This window comes from Paramisgurnus dabryanus, chromosome 10 (genome assembly GCF_030506205.2).
Source record: "Paramisgurnus dabryanus chromosome 10, PD_genome_1.1, whole genome shotgun sequence".
Classification (NCBI taxonomy): Eukaryota; Metazoa; Chordata; class Actinopteri; order Cypriniformes; family Cobitidae; genus Paramisgurnus; species Paramisgurnus dabryanus.
In genome coordinates, this window is record NC_133346.1 from 9,755,005 (window position 1) to 9,770,950 (window position 15,946).

The 15,946-nt window shown below is 37.0% G+C and overlaps 1 protein-coding gene across 1 annotated transcript in view; it reads left to right on the top strand.

Moving 5' to 3' along the window:
- uvrag (UV radiation resistance associated gene) overlaps nt 1-15,946 on the top strand; it is a 118,512-nt gene that overhangs the window by 41,482 nt on the left and 61,084 nt on the right. The window contains exons 9-11 of the mRNA XM_065259668.1: nt 6,678-6,762; nt 9,982-10,069; nt 10,442-10,502. Of these exons, the coding sequence (XP_065115740.1) occupies nt 6,678-6,762; nt 9,982-10,069; nt 10,442-10,502 (234 nt within the window). The remainder of the gene's footprint in view (nt 1-6,677; nt 6,763-9,981; nt 10,070-10,441; nt 10,503-15,946) is intronic.

Consider the following 15,946-nt stretch of genomic DNA (forward strand, 5'->3'; position numbering starts at 1 on the left):
AAGAACAAAGGAAGCCGAACTTAAATATAAACAATATAAAAATAAGTTAGTGAATATATTAAGGAAAACTAAAAAGGACTATTATAATAATTTACTAGAGAAACATAGAAGTAACATTAAAGAGACTTGGAAGGTACTAAATAGTGCAATTAAAGGAAATACTAAGAAAAGTGAATATCCTAGGTACTTCATAAATCAATTGAAAACTATAATTAATCCAATCGATATTGCTAATGAATTTAATAATTATTTTGTAAATGTAGGAGCCAATTTAGCAAACAATATAGTGCAACCAGAATCAAAGGCAGGTGTGGAAGTTGACATAATTAATTCAAATACAAGCTCAATATTTCTAAAATCAGTAGATGAAAATGAAATAATAAATATAATAAATAAATTCAAAAATAAAAAATCAACTGATTTTAACGATATAGATATGGCAATAGTTAAGGAAGTTATAACATTTGTCGTTAAACCATTAACCTATATTTTTAATTTATCTTTCCAAACTGGAGTTTTTCCGGACAATATGAAAATAGCTAAAGTTATCCCTATTTACAAAAACGGTGACAGCCATTTACTTTCAAATTATAGACCAATTTCTCTTCTTTCACAGTTTTCAAAAATATTAGAAAAACTATTTGAACTGAGATTAGATAGTTTCATTAAAAAATATAAACTAATAAGTGATCATCAATATGGTTTTCAAGCAAATCGATCCACAGAAATGGCTGTAATAGAGCTGGTTGAAAAACTGACCTCTGCAATAGAAAATAAAAATCATTCAGTTGGAATTTTTATAGATTTGAAAAAAGCATTCGACACCATTGATCATAAAATATTATTAAAAAAACTTGAAATAAATGGTATTAGGGGTGTTGCATTAAGATGGATTAGTGACTATCTCAGGAATAGATTTCAGTTTGTGCAATTTATCAATGGCAGGTCTGACCTACAGAGGGCTACTTGTGGGGTTCCACAAGGATCAGTCCTTGGACCAAAGTTATTTTTATTATATATTAATGATATTTGTAATGTGTCTACTCAATTAAATTGTGTTTTATTTGCAGATGATACAACTTTGTTTTGTTCAAATCAAAATTTGGGACGGCTTCTGGACATAGTGAAAGCAGAAATGAAAATGTTAAAAAAATGGTTTGATGTAAATAAACTGTCATTAAATTTAAATAAAACTAAATTTATGTTATTTAGTAACAAACAAATAAATACAAACGTTGAGATTAGAATTGACAATTTTGAACTAGAAATGGTAAATGAAATTAAATTTTTAGGGGTCATTATTGATCATAAGATTAGTTGGAAACCCCACATAACCTACATAAAGTCAAAGATTTCTAAGACTCTGGCTATTTTGTCTAAAACAAAACATATTCTTGATTTAAAGGCCTTAAAAATACTTTACCAGTCTCTAATACTACCGTATATGACTTATTGTGTAGAGATTAGGGGAAATACATACAAAACAATAATAAAACCAATTGTAATTCTCCAAAAACGTGCTATACGGACTATAAATAAAACAGATTATTTTCACCCAACCAACAAGTTATTTACAAATTCTAATTTATTAAAATTTGATGACTTAGTGGAATTCAAAATAGTTAAAATAATGTTTAAAATAATAAATAATAAACTTCCTGACTGTGTCCAGAACTTGTTTCAAATGAAATCAATCTCCTATGATCTTAGAGGAACTCTTATGTTAAGTAAACCCCGAATTAGAACTAATGTTAAACAAAGAAGTCTGTCAGTTCAAGGAGTTACACTGTGGAATAGCCTCGATAACGAGATGAAAATTTGCAAATCCATTAGTAGATTTAAGAAATTATATATAAAAAAAAAGATTACACTATATAAAACAAATCAAACTTAGTTTCTTTTCTTTTAGTCATTACATGCAAGATGAATTTGGGTCTTTGTGTTGTGTGTAAAACAAATGATATGTAAAAAGGATTGGCGTAATAAGCATACGCTTCAGCCAATACCTTTTCGGTCAACCTTTTCTTTTTTTTTTAAATAATTGTTTATATTGCAATTTAATGTTTGTGTTTATGTTTGCTTGTAAATTGTCTTTTTTTTCTTTTCTTTTTTTTGAAATAGACCGAAATAAACTTTAACTAACTAACTAACTAACTAACTCTTCTTTTTGTCTGAACCCCCCACACCCAAATTTCATTTAAACACTAATGGTCCTTTAAACTATTGTCAGTCAGCACTTGTTTGCCGTGATATTAACCGGTCCAGCCCTCAGAGACAGCATGAAAGCCTCGTCCAAAACTACCGTAGTTTATCCCACTTATAAAGGGAGATTGCCAGAAATTGCACAAAATGACTTAAGTGTAACCATCTCATCCCTGTTTAATGTACAAAGCCGCAGTCATGCGGGCTCACACGTCCTCGCCGGTTTGGTCACTGAGCGGTTCCTCTTTTCCATTGAAGCTTTGAAGGGTCAAGCCTACTGCCACAATTTCCCTCGCTCTAATTTCTCGTCACATCCACACACATGTTATAAATTACGCCCATAAAAGCGATCTGACATTGTTATGATCGGCGGTTGCCCTCATTCTGCCATGGCAGTGTGGGGAAAGTGAGCCCGTAAACGTCAAACTTGGAAGCACTTCGCAAATGAGGAAAATATAAAAAGTTTGCAGTGTGTTACTCCAAGTGCAGGGGAAAGACACATTCGCTCTCTGGTTCTTGTGAATGTTAGGACACAAAACACCTGCGCGCTCTGCCAATCTTACTTTGGGTTAGATTGACAGTGTAGGTTTTTGTAAGTTTATGTTGTGGAAATAACTGATTAAGTTCATATATACAATTTGCGCTTGAGTGAGATTATTAACCCGCTGGCAAAGCAGATTGGTTTTCATGTGTTCAAACTCCAACACCGTATAATGGGGTTATTTCAATAATTTTTTTCCTTAGAAACCATCATTAGTACATTGTTATTATCTTGAAATGTTTTACTTCTTGTCATATTTTGTTAAAATTACAAATAAATCAGTAATGGCCAGATTAGCACCATTTGGCGCACGCAGTCCCACTTTATCATTAGGTTGTATGTTTTAACATTAGTTATACATTAGCTAACATGAATTAACAATGAACAATACTTCTACAGGATTTTTTATTCTTAGTTTATTTTAATTTTAACCTACTAATACATTTTAATGCACAGTGAACTAACATGATGTATATTACTCAATCATTGATAGTTAGGCCTTTCCACTGTACACGACATAAAAACACGATTCCCGGACTTCGCCCCCTAGTGGCAGTCGTAATGAAGTTTCAGTTTAATCGTACATGGGAGAGAAGGTCATTCCAGCTCAAGAGGCTTCATTCCAATATTTACCAAATAGACCCAACAATGGGTTAAAAATAACCCAGCATTTTTTATGTTAAAGGTTCTTATGGACCCATACAACCTGACAAAGAACCTTAAAGGAACCTACTAGGATTGTTATTTAACACAAAACACATTAACCTATTCTAGGCTCACCATCTGCCCATCGGTATGTTTATACAAGTAGTCTTTAAGAAAGCTGTGGGTGACAAAAAGGATCCCTCAACCCGATGCTGACAGACGTGATGGCTACGAGAGGCGATGTTTGTTAAGCACAGTGTGTCATGATAGATCTTCTAAAGCGAACATGCAGGGAACAAAAGCATTTAGACCTCCAAATCCTTTTCTCTCCCTCTGGCTCTCTCTTTTATTTCCTGCTGTCTCCTAATGAGAGGTTCAAGGCGTTGCATGTGGTACCGCTTACGTCCATTGACAATGATCTTGCTTCCATTTTCGCTCTTTTACACCTAACCCTGCATTTAGAGAGATGGCACGAAGGGTTGGGATGTACTGCCAGGCCTAGCTTCAAGACATAGATATCCAGCAGAGCTGTAGAAGAGGAGAAAATGTGAGCTTATTAGAAAGCAGACGCTCTCTGTTTTTACAAGTGCGGGTCAGAACAAATCAAGTCTGCTTTGATTTCGTCTCTCTCTCTCTCTCTCTCTCTCTCTCTCTCTCTCTCTCTCTCTCTCTCTCTCTCTCTCTCTCTCTCTCTCTCTCTCTCTCTCTCTCTCTCTCTCTCTCTCTCTCTCTCTCTCTCTCTCTCTCTCTCTCTTTCTACCTCTCTCTTTCAGTCTCTCATTTTAGGATGGGCAAGAATTAGCTTTATAAAGGAAAATGTAAATATACTGTACATTATCGATCTAACACATTCCGATGCGACTGACACATGCACAGTTTGTCACATACACACACTTTTTGTTGCTGAGATGATATGAGGGTGATGTGGCCATGCTGGTTACTTTGGAAAGAGCCTTTTGAACACCATCAAAAGTAGCAAAAGATTTCTATCCTGAATATCAGATGACATATCTGCACAGATGTGTACAGTAATGGCCAAAAGTAGTGTCTGCAGTAAGTAATTTCTCAATGAAAGACGTATTTTTCAATATTTTCTCCCCCTAAGGTTAAATTAAACCATCCAAATATGAGTATTGTTGGTTAAGATATTTATTTGGCAAAATCATATCAGGATTTTATTCAGTTTTATTCTATTAAACAGAAAACGCTTGCAGGAAATAAAGCATTGCCTAAAACAGAGGTCTTCAACCTTTTCCAGGCTAGGGACCCCTTAATGAATTGAGAGGAGGAACAGGGACCCCAAGTACATGTATCTAATTAGGACTGTATTTATTATTATTTATAATACATACTTTGTTATTATGGTGACGTTACAAAGAGACAAAAATAATAATTTTTGACATACCACATTATATTTTATTGTTTCCGAATACATTGTGGGTAAGTTATGCTTTTCATTTAAAGTTTTTTTTATTGTTATTAGCTTATTCATTCATTTTGTTTGATGCCTATACCTTCATTTGTCCAAAAATATTATTTTCCATTCAAACTTTATTTGGAGGACCCCCTGTAATACCGTTAGATTAGTCGTTAGATAGTTTACTCATTTACCTAATGAAATGTTCATGACTCATAGAATTACACAATATTAAACAAGACTATACTTTAAAACCTTAAAATTAATCAATTGTTATCATTTAACCATTTTGTAATATTTAGTTTGTTTGCCATGACACACAAAATGTGTTTTCTCCTACACTCAATGGTGCTAAATAGCACTAAAATCTTGTAATCATAGGGGGACCATTTTTTGGTGCTATATAGCACCTATGAAGAACCGTTCAGGGGTGATATAGTACCACTATAGCACCATATATGGTTTATAATGGGTGCTTTATGAACCATTATGCGACCGTAAGAGTCAAATCTCCCATTCGTTATGAATTTTAATTTTGCGCCTCAAGAAGCTTTACAACCTTTTACAAAAAGTGATATCAAACGCTTATTGGCTCTTCCGTGCTACATCACAGATTTGAGAAATTGCCGTCTTTCAGTCTATGTACTTTTAAAATGTGAAATGCGCGCCTTGGCAGAGAGAAGCCGGATTAACGTTCTCGTTGATTAATAACTTTAATACTTCTATGTACTTCATATACTCATCACACAGTCTCATTTTAACTACTTTTGGTACTGCTTTTGAAATTTCGCAATAAATAAGTTATTGTGATTACACTTGTCTGTATGTTGTTTTTGATTTCTTACAGAACTGTTTTTGGGTAGGTTTAGGGGGATGGTTGGGTTAGCATTTTGAAATATCTTTGAAATGCTATATACAACATTTCCAAACAATTTCTGTCGGTTACGTTGTATAATATAAAAAGAATACATTACGTATTAAAAACAAACATTTGTATTAAAAGGGTTAGAAAGATTTGTAAATGTTTTACGTTTTGTAGCTGTAAAAATGTAATACTGCTACGATTAAATGTTGCAAATACATCTACATTGTACGCTTCAGCATCTATTTAAACGTACAAAAATTATATCTTGTGTTTTTGAAAGTTATATATTAATTCTACGTATTAACGGTGAGACCAGGTTGTAAAATGTGTACCCTTTAATGCACTGCAAGTCGCTTTGAATTAAAGCATCTGCAAAAATGCATAAATGTAATTTTCCTTAAATTCTTTCCAAACCTGAGCCTTAATGTACACGCCACACACTATGCATACAGCATTTTTAATAATATGTTTAAATAAAGGTCGAAAAACTGGCTAAATGTTTGACGTTGGACGTCACTTTTGGCCAGTGCTGTATACAAAATTGAATGAGTTTATTTGCGTTTTTCTTTGGTGTTTTGTGTTAAATACTCAGTGAAAACATAAGTCAATCAAAACACATCTAGCTACTGTATATCAAATAATGACGTTTAAGAATTTCATTATTACCTCCTGTCTGTTTTGTAATCTAAGCAAGTCTTGTCCTGCTTAGTTTTGAAATCCAAATTTCAGCTTGGGAATGTTTTGATTATATGGTGTTATGTTTTTATCATATTTATATAAAACCCCTACGAGCATTTTTTTTAATCTCAATTAGTTTTATGTTGCCTGTAGAGGAAATGTTTTCGTGATGATGAAAGACCGTGCTTTAAGGGAATACGATTTAATAGACCGTTATCAAACCGAGACGCACTCACCCACCTGTGCAAACACACATGAGACTACCTGTTCACTCGCCTCATTCTTCTCCATCTTTTAATTTTGTCACCTGTCTGCGTTCTTCTCCTCAGAGGAGGCGTCGTCTACCAAGCACCAGAGTCTGGAGACTGAACGCAAGTCTTTGACAGAGTTACTGAAGGAATGCACTGCCAAAAGGTGAGTGATTGTCAACATGCAATTATCCATGTCTCTTCCCCCTTTTCTTCATCTCTCCATCTCTCTCCTCCAGTCTGGTGGCCCCACATGTGTCATACGTTACTCTGATGGGCCACAGAACGGGTCACTCTTTCACTCTTGGGCTTTTCGAGCGCTTTGGGAGATTTTGCGAGTCAGCTTTGAGGGCATGTTAGATGCGTTATGAATGTATGTTTTCCCACCCGCTCGGATTGCCTTGTGTGACAATAAGCAGGTTGTGTTGCCTCGACACTGATGGGTTTGACTTGACCCGAAGGGTCACGTGGAGTTGACCTGTTGAATAATGCCTTTTAATGTCTAGAGAAGCCAAACTTGATCTTCTGTGCATAATTTTAGCACCACGGCTCAATGTGTCAGCTCTTGCATTAACCCCTGCTATCATTTTCAAACTTGTGTGTCAACATTGTACAGGTATCTTCCTATTATAATGCAGCGCAGTGTGAAATAATCCACAAAATCTTATATTGTCAGCAACACGTTGATGGAGAACTTTGAATGTTTTTGGGGATTAAACCGTGGCTACCTTAAGCTTCGAAGCACTTTCTATCTAAACAGACAAATTTGGAAGCCATCAAACACCCACTTCCAGTAAAGACAGATCGGGTTATGTTCACGGTTGAACATTGTTTGGATAGGGGAATTTCTGCCAGATTTTGGGAAGTGTGAAGCAAGGCCTTGTGGACCCATATGTAAGCTATAGTCCAATAAGAAAGGTGAGGTCTTCATACCTCATCATTATTTCCTTTCCTTTCCTGGCTTTTATTCGTGATTGTAAATTGATACCATATTATCACTATCATTATTCTTCATCACTTTCTCCTTCTCTCTCTCTTTTACATACCACTTCTAGTCTCAAACCCAGTAGCTCAAAGCTGGACATGAAAAGTAAACATTTTTTCAACCCCTTGCACCTCAACTAGACAAGTCAAGGTTTAGCCTTGCATGTGCACCCATGTCCTGGGGTAATGTCGTGTCCCGTTTTTGACAGATGTGGTCTGATTAGGGTGTAGCCATACCAGGATGGGGTCAGAGGAGAGGAAGTTCATTGTAATTTGGCAGTTATGATAATTGAGTAGCTCTTACAATTACTAGAGAGATGATTCAGATCATCATTAGTAAGTAGACTTCCTGAAGCCAATATAAACATTACAATTAATTCTTCTCTTACCTCGTCTGGGCCAGTTTCTCTCTTGTCTATATCTCACTATTATCAGTTTCTCCGGATAAGATTCCTTACCTTCAAACCATTTCTTAATATTCAAAAATAGAAGTAAAAATATTTTCCAAATATTGTTTAGTCTTAATTTGAACAATGCATTTGTAATATTTTGCCTGCTAAGTTTGATATCCTATAGAGCAGTGCTTCCCAATCCTGGGCTTTGAGCAATACCCCCTCCCAAAAAGTTTTAGATGTCTCTTTATTTAAAACACCTGATTCAACTTATCAGACAAGGTAAACATGTCTCCCTAACAAGCTGATGAGTTAAATCAGATGTGTTAAATAAGGAGACATCTAAAACTTTTTGGGAGGGGGTGCTTGAGGACCAGGATTGGGAAGCACTGCTATAGAGTGCTGCGGGATGACGTATTTTAGTAGGCCAACCCAGAAGTTAGCCCATTCAAAAATATTAATCTCTGTGTTTAACAAAAGTTAAAGACACTTACACGTTTTGTCCAACAAATTAAAGGGATAGTTCGGCCAAAAATTATATTAAACCCATGATTTACTCACCCCCAAGCTGTCCGAGTTGCAAATGTCCATCGTTTTTCAGACAAACACATTTTCGGATATTTTATAAAATGTTTTAGATCTTTCAGTTGATTAAATGTAATGTTCCGGGGTCCACCCATAGTCCACGACCTTCAAGTCCAAAAAAAGTTTGTCCATCCTTCACAAATTAAATCCAAACGGCTCCAGGATGATAAACAAAGGTCTTCTGAGGGTAATCCGCGCGGTGTTGTTGTAGAAATATCCATATTTAAAACTTTATTAACGAAAATAAATACCTTCGGTAGCGCCGCCATCTTAGTCGCGTCCGCATTCAGGATGAGAGCTTACGCAGGCTACGGAGGCTACTCTTCTGCTACTCTGTGCCCCCGCCCTCCGAATTTGTCATACGTCACTAAGAAAAGTGCGTACACTACGCTAATACTCTCTCCTGAATGCGGACGCGACTAAGATGGCGGCGCTACCAGAAGGTATTTATTTTCGTTGGGGGAGGGGGTCTGTACAAAGTTGCGCGACACTTGCCAACATGTGCGCATACGCAGTAGCGGAAATCGTTTTTGGCCCATATGCACTTTTAAACAACAACTTCTCTCCTTCATCCGGCTGTGTGACGAGCCAGCGTGACCTCACGTAATTGCTTAATGCCGTGAAAAAGGTCACGTGTTACATATATGAAACGCACATTTGCGGACGATTTTAAACAATAAACTGACGCAAAGACATTAGTTAGTATCATTTCCACATACAACAACGTCGGAACGGTCCTCTTTCTCCACACTTGTAAACACTGGGGCGTAGTTTCGAAACGTCATCCGTGACCTCTTGACGTGATGACGTATTACGTGAGGTCACGCTGGCGCGTCACAGGACCGGAGAAAGACGATAAGTTGTGGTTAAAAAGTGCATATTTTTTATTTTCTTGCCAAAAATGACAATCGTTTTGCTAGATAAGACCCTTATGGTTCGTTTAAGATCGTTTAGTCATTTTCAAACTGCAATTTTAAACTGCATTAAAACTGTTAAGTGTTGGGGTCCATTAAAGTCCATTAAAATGAGAAAAATCCTCAAAAAACATAATTTCTTCTCGACTGAACAAAGAATCAACATTTTGGATGACTTAAATTATCTGGATTTTTTTTAAAGAAAATGGACTAATCCTTTAAGTGTGTGGCAGGAACAGTTAAAAGACCAGCATCGGCAGATCAAAGGTTACGTGCTGACAGATAGTGATGAGCTAACTCATTGAATGCCTTGTAGGTCAACATAAACATTTTAAAACCAATCCAAAATTTGACAGGGAGCCAGTGCAAGGTCTCTAAAATAGGTGTTATATGTTCTCTTGGATTTAGTCAAAATTCAAGCCGCAGAATTTTGTACCCACTGTACAATTTTTTGGTGTAATATGCTGTACAATAAAAGATCTTAAAGTTTCTCTGTGTGTTCCTCAACAGAGAGATGTTTCTGAAGTCCAACGCCCAGCTCACCTTCCGCTGTCGTCAGCTTCTGTCAGAGTTGTCCTACATTTATCCTATTGATGTGGTGAGCGTGTAACTCTACGGCACACAGACCACTTCACACTCCGTCTCGCACTCAACAAAAACACTTCAATGTAACACACAGCTTCCTTTCTGTCTCATTGTGCTGACGGCTAAAGCGTGTGGCATGTTGGGAATGTGAGAAATTAAGCTCTTTTCATACTCTTGGACTAACGGCATTACTGGCTTTAACAAGCCTTTATTTCTTAGTATTTCAGAATGACCTAGACCTTCTGTTCTGTGCACACAACACCTGTTACCCATTGCGTCCCACTGCCGTCATATTTGTTTACAAAATAATGCTTATTAATAAGCCGAATGGCCAAACTGTACTCTGCATTGAATGTAAAAAGAACTTTTTCTCTCTTTTTCACAGAACAATCAGAATGATTATGTCATTTGTGGTGTAAAACTGCCCAATTCTGAGGACTTTCAAGGTGAGTTTTGTATTTGGGGTTTTACTAAATATACTTTAGAGCTGTGGATCTCACCCTTTTTTTACTTCCAGGCACAATAGTATGTGCCCCCATCCTGTCAAATCCAGACTAAAGGGATTATCAAAGATTGATTTCACTCATTGATTTTAATGTGAACTTTGATATATGTCTTAAAAAGTTAAAATTTAGAAAACAGTAAATCACAAAAAATGACTTATAAATACCTGGATTTTCACAGGCAGGGACAATGTTCGAAGCCTCTCAACCAATAATATATACCCAATAGAGGGTATGCATTGATGTCACTTTTCCACATGACCACACCGGAGCACGCCCTGTTGAGTGGCAAACGTTCAACAAAATGGCTGGTTTTCATAGCGGCTACTGCGAAAATGTCAGTAAAACTGACTATTATCAGCTTAAATTGAGTTTAGTTGGACTTGATAGCAGAGGTGGACAATACTTAGTTACATTAGTTACATTTTCCAAGCATCTGTGCTTTATAAGAGTGTTTGTCTTAGTAAAACTTTTACTTCACTTGAGTAAAAGTACAAATAACTTTTCGGAATACATTTTTCGATATTTTTGATGAAAACCAAGAGGCTTGTGACGGTCACGTAGACTGCTATTTAAGAGTCACTATTCAAGCCCAGAAAAGAATATGCCATCAGTGGATCAATCATAATATTATGAACCAATGAGAACACTTTTATGTGCAAAGAAACAAAAATAACATTTTATATTCAACAATTTGTTCTCCTCATTGGCGGGTTCATGGGCAAACCATCGGCAGCCGCTCGGTGAGGCGGGACGCCCCTTGTGGGACGGGAGAGCGCCCGGGGCATGGACAGACGGTCGGACTTTGGGAGGACGCTCCAGCTGCGGCCTAGTTCTCGCAACTAGCGGCGTTCTTCATCGACGCATGAGCCGAGTGATCCACCGCTAAGAGTCGGTGTTAGGTTTACGCTCAGACAGAGTCCCGTCTTCGCACGCTCTTCCCCTGGGTGGTGGCAAAAAAGGGGGGTGCCCCAGAAGTGGGGGAGGCCGGCATGTGGGGAACCTGCCGGGGGTGCGCGCCCCGGCGAGAGGGCATGCCTGGTATCTGTCACCAAGATGGTACGGAACCTGTACCAAAACAGGGTGGCGGGACGCCCGGAGCTATAACGCTTCCATTAATGATCCTTCCTCAGGTACACCTACGGAAAACCTTGTTTTGACTTTTACTTTAGATTTGTCAAGTTCGATCGTCTTCTCTGCGCTCTGCCAGGACCCGCGAGGAGCCCCGGCGTTGCCGATCCAAGGTCCTCACTAAACCATCCAATCGGTAGTAGCGACGGGCAGTGTGTACCAAGGGCAGGGACTTAATGTGAGCTTATAACCTGCGCTTACTGGGATTTCCTCGTTAATGGGAAACAGTTGGAAAACTGCTCGTGAACGCGCCAACGAGGAAAGCAAATTGTTGAATATAGTCGTTATTTGTGTTTTGTTTGCGCAAAAAATGTGTTTTTTGTCTTTTAATAATATTCTGATTGAACCTATGATGGCACACTGACTTTTTTGGCGAAGTCTGTCATTCTTTTCTGGGCAAAAATAGTGACATATTGATTAGTCGGACAGTCACATGCCTCTGGGTTTTCATTAAAAATATATAAAAAGTAATGCAAATATGCAAGAAATACTTGCGGGTTTGAAAAGAGATGGGGGTAGGGTTATTTATGATAAAATTTTAATTTTGGAGTGAACTCTTCCTCTAAACATTTTCTTTATTTAACCTCAATTTTCATTTTTAAAATCAAGCTTTCTCAAAGTTTGAGTTAGATTTGAATCCAAATTGTGATCTGATGTGTTCTCACTTCATTGTACGTCAGTATTATTTCATCTGTTACCCACCCTGAACTCTATAGATCTGTGTTAAACCATTGAAATCCATAGAGGTTAACCACTAGTGCTTCTTAGCATTGGCCACCATTATTCTCTAAACCACATTCTGTTTCAGCTAAAACCCCATCCTCCACCAGATACAACACATCACATGTCCTCTGTACAGGAGCTGCAGTCAGTTCTGCTTCGCTGGTTGTAAATCCCTTGATTTTTGAGTCTTTTCAGCCTGGCTTTGGATCACAGGTTTCAGGCCATCAATCAATCACTCTGTGCCGCTCAGATCAATGAAAGCCTGTTTCCATAGACCCCTTCAACTTGTGTTTAAGAGCCAGGCCACTACAGTCAGTTATTCACACAGCAGTAACAGTGGTTGGACCTCTTGACTTCACTCATTATGTAAGAGAAAAGGATTTTATTAGCGCATTCATCTCAGAAAGTTGCCTTTTGAGTTTGTAATGAGGAAAATGTATTGTGCGTGATGGGTACATGCGATGTCCTTTGTTGTGCTGGAATTGGCAAAAGTTATGCGTTTCATTTTCCCATGCGGCATTGTGTGTGTCGCGCAGAATCACGTTTGGCTTTTTTCAGGCGGGGAAACCGTGACTTCAAAGAACATAGAGGTTAATGAAAGCCAGGTTGAACCGCTCATGCAAAAACATGCATGCACAGAGGGTCCTCCATGTATGTAGTTATTATAGACTTAAGATCAAAATGAAAACTTGTATTAACTTATTTTTAATTCAAATAAGCTCAGTTCTCAATTTTTATACATCTCACCCCAATCCAGTATTTCCGGATTTGGTTTAGTTACCAGTTTTCTCACCCAGAGAACAAACACGCAACAACAGTATAATATGTTGTCGCCATGCTCAGCTTTTTTATAATAGCCAATAATATGGTGTTTGTTTTCATCTGGAGTTATGTGGCTATTCTTGCCTGAATGCCTTCAATACGTTAAAACCTAAGCATGTGCAGTTGCAAACTTTTCTAGGATGTGTAGTTTGGATGCAAGGTTTTGAGAAAATCTAAGCGTATTCAATCTTTTTCACGCCGTCCAACGCTGACCTCATCTTCGTCGTTGCCTAGCAATCAAATATTTTATGCGAATTTGCCAAAATGTGCTAAAAAGGTCACCATTCCTGCAGTAAATGGGGCCATCGGCATGAATCGGATTGTATGTAAGTATTTAGGAAATGCAAACGTAAGGGTGTGATTATGCGTGTTTAAAGACAGACCACTAACATTAGTAGATCCCATTTTTTAAAGTACCGTTTAGCCCGTGGTGATGCTTTTGACCCAGTCAAGAAAAGTGCATCGCTGAGGTAACTTGCATGGCATTACGTTATTATTAGGGCCGGGACTCGATTAAAAAAATTAATCTAATTAATTAGAGGCTTTGTAATTAATTAATCTAAATTAATCGCATTTTAATCTCATATAAATATTTGACCTGAGAACATTAAGAAGTATTTTATACCCGACCCGCTTCCTGGCCCGCATTTCTTAAAGTAGTTTGTTTAATATTGCAGGGTTCGGGACTTCTCAGGTTTTGACTGTCTGTGTTCTGGTACCTATGTGCGCGGATGCCCCACCTCGCGTATAAAAACAACAAAACATAATATACTATATAGCCTATATTAAAATTAAAATATGTAAAAATGTGCATAATATATTTTTTAAGTTGCACATCGTTTATAGGTTTCTTAAGTGGGATTCGGATGTGAAAAGCGCTGCATAATGTACGCGCCTTTAGTGTTACCATTGAAACTTAACTAAATAAAAAAAAAAAAGAGGTGATATATAGCTTTAGCCTATACATAAATGCTTATTGCTTTAATGTTGCGAGTTCCTCTTCAGATTTTCTTGCTGTTATGTTTATAATAGTTCATTGTTCAGAGTTCATATTGATGATCTTATAGTCAATTTAAAAATGTTCTTACAAACTGACTCTATTCGTTTAACTTTTTTCCTTTACCTGCCGTCGCTGTTCTCTGTGCGTGTCCTCCGTCAAAGTAGCCTATTAAAATTAATATGAAGTTGATTTTTAAAAGTCTTAAGCACACCGCAAATCAAACGTGCTGCTACAGTATGCTCTAAATGCGCGTGTAAATTTAACTTCTGGGCACTGCCAGGCTGATTTTTTGAAAAGTAAGTGATATAGGCTACTCACTGCATGTTTTGGCATTCGGTAGCATATGCATCAATGAGATGCACGGTGTTGCTTTTAATGTTCTTTTTAATTTATATTCACAAAACCTAACAACAAAACATTGTTTATAATTACGAGACAAATTATTTGAAACGAAATTCGTTTTAAAGTAGCAAACAAAACTTAAATTAAACTCGTAATAAACTAATTAAATTGAAACAAAACAACATTACAACAATATTTAAACCCAACAATACTCAAACATTAACATATAACAGACATTAGGATACATGTTAAAATAATCTGTAGTTTGTTGGTAGATGTTTATTGGGCAAAACCTCCGTTGCAAACCTCCATTTACCAGAATAAATCATTTTTACTTTGAAATTGATGCGTTGTCACGTTAAAATCAGCTGTTTGTTTAGGTTCCGTCTACTTTTATTTACACTGCAGCACAACCCCGGAGTTCTCGAACTAAAACAGGGTCTGCAGCATTTACGAATGACTCTATTAATAAGTGCGATTAAAATGCGTTAAAATGTTTAACGCGTTATTTTTTGTGTAATTAATTAATCTTAATTAACGCGTTAAAGTCCCGGCCCTAGTTATTATATGACTTCATATAACTCGAGGGCCCTTAAGGTTACTCAACATAATGAATGGCCTTCATCCACTTCCATCCACGTAACAAACGGCCCCTAATTTAAAACCTTACAATGGAGTGAATTGTCTTGAATTGTTGTCGCTCATCCTTTAAGCCAGGATGTATAAATCTTGGCCTTAAATGAACAGTAGGCTCCAGGATTATAGAGTTCTGTCTGGATATGTTTGAGTGAATCTTATGAAAGCTGTAAAGGACATGTACAGGTCATAACTTAGCTTAAAATCAAAAGAAAAAATGCTTAATTGTATTCTGCCTAAAGAAAATGAAAGCCCATTAAGATTTTTTTTGGATTGCATCATTGCAGTATTTTTTTGTTACAACTGTGCACATTCTTTTCTTTCCCCTCCTGTTTTTTATTACTGTAATGCAAAAAATGATCTACTATTAAAATGCTATAAAATATTTAAAAGAGTAGTTCATGCATGACGTATTTATGGTAATTAAGTTTAAGGTAGGTACGATTGTAGGTACTAAAAGTACTAGTGGATATCTTAATTGTTATGAAAGTGTCACATACTATAGCTGTCCTAAATTGTCCCAAATCTTTTTGCAAAATATATACAGTACTGTGCAAAAGTCTTACCGTGGGTTCACACCAGCCGCGTTTGAGGCGTCAAAATCATGTCTAGTTTGCCGCTTGAATAATTTGAATGCATTTGCGCGTCTGGAGCGAAGTAGACACGCAGAAAATGCAAGCATTTGATGCGCGTCAGAGGCGAAATCCGCTTCTTGTGGGAGGGGCAAGTGCTA